General features: G+C 36.8%; 2 protein-coding genes across 4 annotated transcripts; one reads left to right on the forward strand and one right to left on the reverse strand.

Moving 5' to 3' along the window:
- The first annotated feature begins 67 nt into the window (after positions 1 to 67).
- LOC9298537 (eyes absent homolog 4) lies at positions 68 to 2,095 on the forward strand. 2 transcript variants are annotated; one of them, XM_002862411.2, is made up of 6 exons: positions 68 to 182; positions 530 to 763; positions 859 to 1,026; positions 1,105 to 1,198; positions 1,279 to 1,452; positions 1,586 to 2,095. In XM_002862411.2, exons 2-6 carry the CDS (start codon positions 533 to 535, stop codon positions 1,843 to 1,845), a joined length of 927 nt encoding a protein of 308 aa, XP_002862457.1. In that variant the 5' UTR covers positions 68 to 182; positions 530 to 532; the 3' UTR covers positions 1,846 to 2,095. The 2 variants fall into 2 exon arrangements, with proteins under 2 accessions (XP_002862457.1, XP_020891127.1); XM_021035468.1 differs by having other exon boundaries at positions 70 to 182; positions 519 to 763.
- A 247-nt stretch (positions 2,096 to 2,342) lies between these two features.
- LOC9298535 (B3 domain-containing protein At2g35310) lies at positions 2,343 to 4,189 on the reverse strand. Of its 2 annotated transcripts, none has more exons than XM_021035651.1 (4): positions 3,935 to 4,189; positions 3,197 to 3,491; positions 2,875 to 3,116; positions 2,343 to 2,758 (listed from the first exon to the last, which is right to left on the reverse strand). In XM_021035651.1, exons 1-4 carry the CDS (start codon positions 4,031 to 4,033, stop codon positions 2,564 to 2,566), a joined length of 831 nt encoding a protein of 276 aa, XP_020891310.1. In that variant the 5' UTR covers positions 4,034 to 4,189; the 3' UTR covers positions 2,343 to 2,563. The 2 variants fall into 2 exon arrangements, with proteins under 2 accessions (XP_020891310.1, XP_020891251.1); XM_021035592.1 differs by having other exon boundaries at positions 2,343 to 2,800; positions 3,935 to 4,187.
- Positions 4,190 to 5,485: the final 1,296 nt, after the last annotated feature.

Consider the following 5,485-nt stretch of genomic DNA (forward strand, 5'->3'; position numbering starts at 1 on the left):
AAGCTTCCTTCAGTTTCTGGTGTGTTTGTTACTGTCGAACATAATGGGCCTTTAATTGGGCCAGAAGCTAAATGATATCAAACGACGCCGTTTCGATCGCCGTTCAGTTCCTTCGTCTGTGATCTTTGAAGCATCGTCGTCACTTAGCTCCGGTGCTCTATCTTTGCTCATCTTATCGGCAGGTATGGGTTTTTTTAAAACAAATTTGAACTTTGTGTTATCTGTCATCGATCCTCGTTTGTTCTGAAAGTTCTAATTTTGTTTAATTAATTTAACCTAGAATCGTTAAGCGAAGTTTCTTAGGTTTTGTTTAGTGAAATTAGTCATGGGTTTGTTGTAAAGTTTGCTCTTTTGGGAATTTTATTGGTTTTGTTTCCGCCATGAAACTTATTCCAGTCCACTGGTCCCTGATTGTTTCATCAGTGAATTAGTAGCCAATGTTGGTGCCGTGAATTAGTTACTTCTCATCGATCGCAATTTTGTGGCTCCTTCTGAATGCTTTTTGTCATTTGATGAAGGAATACAACAGATTATGAATGACAATACATCACAAAAGCTCGGAACTTTGGTTTCTGATGGTGGACCAGTGAATGTATATGTATGGGACATGGACGAGACTCTTATCTTACTTAGATCTTTGTTAAATGGGACTTATGCTGAGTCTTTTAATGGCTCCAAAGATGTTAAAAGAGGTGTAGAGATTGGGAGGATGTGGGAGAAACACATACTTAAGATCTGTGACGATTTTTTCTTCTACGAGCAAGTAAGTCTTTTCTTAACGATAGGTTCAGAACGGGAATGATGAGATGCCCTCGTAAACTCTGTCACCTACAAAACATTAGTCTTGTGTTTTTGCAGATTGAGGAATGCAATGAGCCATTTCTTGATTCTTTGAGACAGTACGATGACAGAAAGGATCTTTCTCTCTATGACTTCAAACAAGACGACTTTAGTACTCCTACTGATGACTTGAACAAGAGGAAACTTGCGTACAGGCATCGAGCTGTTGCACACAAATACGAAAAGGTACTGATACATTTTATATGTTATTTGTTGCTGATGTTATATGCCTCAAGTACATATCTCATCTCTTTATAATTGCAGGGTTTGTGTCCATTCCTTGACAGTGAATCGATGAATGTGTTGGATGAGTTGTATAATGTGACTGATGAATACACAGAACGGTGGCTTTCTTCGGGTAAATGTCGAACTGTCTGCTTCTTGTGGTTATTTTCTTTATCGCATCCACTGCTCAGTATGGTTTTGTCTCAATTGCAGCAAGGGCTTTCTTGGAGCAGTGTTCATGTGTGAAAGAAGAGTCCAGTGATGGACCAAGTGCAATCGATCAAAGCTCTCAGGATATACATATTCTAGTGACTTCCGGGGCCCTCATACCGAGCCTCGTGAAGTGCCTGCTTTTCCGGCTAGATACATTCCTAAGACATGAAAATGGTAAGCTCGGAGACATCTCCTTCGATGGGATATCTTAGCTTCTGATATCTTGCTACTCTGCAAGCTCCTTCATGCATTTGCATTTCTATGTGAAAGCAAACTACATCATTTAACTCTTTTTGCCTTTCTTCAGTGTACAGTTCAATAGATGTGGGGAAGCTCCAATGTTTCAAATGGATCAAAGAGCGTTTCAACCACCCAAAATTCAGATTCTGTGTGATCGGGGACGGATGGGAAGAGTGTGCAGCCGCACAGGCAATGCAATGGCCATTCGTTAAGATCGATTTGCAACCGGATAGCTCCCACAGATTCCCTGGCGTAACACCTAAGACTGTGAGCTACTACTTTGCTGCTGTATATGGGAACTCTGATGCTGATTCCAGCAAAGAGTAACTCTTGAAAAGCTTTTTTCTTTGTAAGATATGCAAATAACCCAACAAAAGCCATGGCGTTGCACATTCAGAGCCACATTTAGGCCGAGTTAAGTCAGTAATTGGTATTTATAACCAAGCAGTTCCCTTGTCTTGTTCAAATGTGTAATTATCTCTTTCCTGGAACATAACATCAATATCAGACTTTTGATGTTAGGTCTCTGAAAGAGTTAAAATATTCAAATAGTGGCTTCACAATTAAACCTTGTACAGTTGTTTGTTGGTTGGTGTTTTTGGCTTTAGAAGAAGAGAGACTAAAACAGGTAATTTGGACCAAAGTAACATGGTTGTTTAATACGTAAATTTTTCTGAGAAACTCGATTGGTTCATGTTTTCCAGAAACTTAATTTATAATATAGCTCTGAATTCTCTGATGATGAACAGTTGTTATACATCTGCCACAATCGAATTCCAACAGATTTGTGGTTCTTGAATATAATTAAGAGTTAGAGAGCAAAGTAAAGCCAAACGGAAACAACATATTAAAATTGGTCCAAACATATCAAGCTACATATATCCGCCCCATAGACATTCTGAATTTAAACCGAACTAAGTCATAACATAAAACTAAAAGTTAAGACAACACCTTAACACAAGACAACACTGATAAACAGTCTTTTTCTCAGTTGCTTGTTCTCCAAGACACCTTCACATCCATCATCACTAGTGAGTAGCTCCTCTTAGGGTTTTGAGACAAAGAGAATCAGCTCGTGTTGTTTGATGAATGAAAACTTGCAAGTGTCTCCAACTGCTACAGGATACTCTTGAGCCAAACGTTTCCATCCACCAGAGAAGCTTGCACCCCTATTTGCCACCAAGTAAACCACATTCCATGACTTCTTCATATTTGGCTGATGTATCTTGAAAATCGTTCTCTGCATCGGCATATGAATACTTTGAACAGATTTCGGGATCCTCTGAAAAATCAGAATAATGTTTTGATTCACAATACAAAGCACAATAAAGTGTTTCTTGGTTTGTCTTATCTTACCATGAAGATAAGGTATGATTTCTTGATGAAGATGGTGAATTCTGCAACAGAAGATGAAGAGGCACCTGCAGAATCCCTTCGGACACTAAAGACTTTCTCGGTCCTCTTGGAATTTTGGGATTCCGCAGCTTTCTTCTTCTCAAAGTTGAGCTTCCTTGTGTAGTTTTCTCCTCCATTAGATTCAGCTGTTATTGTCGTGGCAAGATAAGATATTCCTTGTTCTGTTTTAGTGCGCCGGCGCCCTGTTTCATCATCAAAAGTAAAGAATCAACTAATGTCTTTATCAAGTTCACTACTTCATAATCAGAATAGCAAATCTTACTAGAAGAAGCCATGGAGGCCATGGATTGTGGAGGCTGCAGCATCTCCTTGCCATCTTGCTTGAAGATGTTCACTGTAAAACGCATTGTTCCTTTGTGAGTGAAGGTAAGAAACTCATTGTCTCCCAAGGCATTGTCCCTCACAAACTTCACCCATCCGGATTTCTCCATGAAATAGAATCTGGGATTCTTGCAGATTTCTACTTCCCAAGAACTTCCCCATTGCGCTTTTATCTTCATCTTACCGGAGAGCTCATTGTTGGAGAAGCTTCTCACAAAGTCGTAAGGAAGTGCTCTCTTTTTGGTTATGCAAATAAGAGGAAGAGAAAATATAAGAAGAAGAAGAACATACCCAACAAGAATGTTTCTTCAGTTACAGTGAACCTTTTTTACATCCCATCAAGTAATTGAGTCCTAAGTATCAGTCTCACCATGAAACTAGTCCCATTACACACCAAGACGTTGGTAAAAAAGCCAGAAACCAGATCTCATCCAAAACAAACTAAGTTGACAATAAAGCACATATCCTCACATTCAGACAGAGAACTGATACAAGCAACAAAACCATGTTCTGGAACCCATAAAGACTGTTATGGAAACCTTACAAAGACAACTAACAAGATTCAACCTTTAAGACAAGACCCACTGTTACAGAGAACCAAAGTTTCAACCTTTCAAAACTAAAACTAACAAGAAATTACATAATTTAAGAACATGAAGAGTTAAAGAAGAGATTTTACCAAGTTTTCGGAAGAAAAATCAACTCTTTGTAGAACCTTGAAGAAGCTCTCTCTCTTCCGTTCTTCTTTGCACATATCATAGTCACTGTTTCTAGCCATCTTTCTCGCTGGAAATCTTCTGATTCAAGCTTTTTTCCTTCAACTTCCTAGTCTCTCTCCACACACTCTCTACTCTCTCGCTGCTGGTTATGAGAGTTTGAGAGATACTGAAATTTCAAAACTTGGGGTTTAATTGCAAAAGAAAGTACTAATTTTTGTTCTTTTGTTTTCCTGATAATATAAATTTGTCATAAAAAAAAAAAACAGAGTAATTAAGTTTAGTGTCAGCAAAAGCAGAGAGTGTCAGCAAAAGCAGAGAGTAATTAAGTTTACATACATCATCTATTTGACCAAAAAAGTTAGACCGTCAAACAATCTTGTTTCTGGCTCTTCTCGCTTTGTTTAGATTTTTTTTTTTTTTTTAGATTTTTGTCGATTTTCTTTTAGATCAAATCTTTTTGTCTATTTGAACTAAACCTTGTTTTGTTTTCGTCTCCAACGATTCAATCTTTTTTCTATAAAGGTTTAATTAAATCATATGTTTGTATGTATGTACATAAAAATGTGTAATCATGTATGATTAACAAAATGAAAATTGGACATTTGGACATTAATTTTCCTTAACACTAATCTCTCTTTTGTTTTCTGTCAAATAAATATCTTTCACATTTTTTTTCTTTTTTCGTATCTAATAAATGGTATAAATCATTTTCTCGATATTTGTATATAATCTCATTTTGGAATATATTTTGTTCGTTCTAAGTTTTATCATTTGCATCATATATGTAGTAGTGCCTTAAATTAATACATATTTTTATTTGGGTAATTCACTCCAATTTTTTTGAAAGGAAAGAAAAAGTGTAGAAGTGTAGAAGAGCCACACCAAACTAGCTCCATCGATAAAGACTGGACTAATTAAAACATAGCCTCACGCAGAATATAATGAGCTACCCATGCAAATAATATTGATCTATATTCATAACTCGTCAAGTGATTTGCTTATACTAGCTAATTATTGACATCAACTTAGGCAATCTATGAAACAATCCCTAATTGTAGATCTTTGGGCAATTAGCGAAGGAGGGTCGAAGGAATCTCTCACGTTCCATGTTAGCAATGTGACCAGTTGTATTGGTTAAACGGAAGCAATGTAACGAGTTTTTGAACTACATCGCAAATCCAAAGATGTTTTTAATCCAAATAACATCAACATTTTTATCAAACGTATAATTTTTCAGCTTTTTTTTGGTTGAAACAGCTAACTTAAAAATATTATATAACACTTTCTGAATCTGAAAAGATAAAGAAAGAAAAGATAATGCAAAATCAAGAAACTATATATTGTCGTGTTCGTGTAGATTGCTTTTGTACCCACGTACATGTTCGTAGCTTGTGACACGTTTCTACGTATTACACGTGGTGATAACCCAGTAGTCGTTAAATTAGATCGGAAAGCATATAAGAGCATCTCTAAAGGGAGGTTCTCTCCAATTTTTTTGATGAGTTCTCATC

Source organism: Arabidopsis lyrata (genome assembly GCF_000004255.2).
Source record: "Arabidopsis lyrata subsp. lyrata unplaced genomic scaffold ARALYscaffold_457, whole genome shotgun sequence".
NCBI lineage: Eukaryota > Viridiplantae > Streptophyta > Magnoliopsida > Brassicales > Brassicaceae > Arabidopsis > Arabidopsis lyrata.

Bases quoted from the DNA above. Each gene is read 5' to 3' on its own strand.
- LOC9298537 (XM_002862411.2), top strand. From the start codon at position 533: ATGAATGACAATACATCACAAAAGCTCGGAACTTTGGTTTCTGATGGT. The intron at 764-858 runs GTAAGTCTTTTC...GTGTTTTTGCAG, and splicing joins ATTTTTTCTTCTACGAGCAA to ATTGAGGAATGCAATGAGCC. The intron at 1,453-1,585 runs GTAAGCTCGGAG...GCCTTTCTTCAG, and splicing joins ATTCCTAAGACATGAAAATG to TGTACAGTTCAATAGATGTG.
- LOC9298535 (XM_021035592.1), bottom strand. From the start codon at position 4,033: ATGGCTAGAAACAGTGACTATGATATGTGCAAAGAAGAACGGAAGAGA. The intron at 3,117-3,196 runs GTAAGATTTGCT...ATGATGAAACAG, and splicing joins GGCCTCCATGGCTTCTTCTA to GGCGCCGGCGCACTAAAACA. The intron at 2,801-2,874 runs GTAAGATAAGAC...CTGATTTTTCAG, and splicing joins AATCATACCTTATCTTCATG to AGGATCCCGAAATCTGTTCA.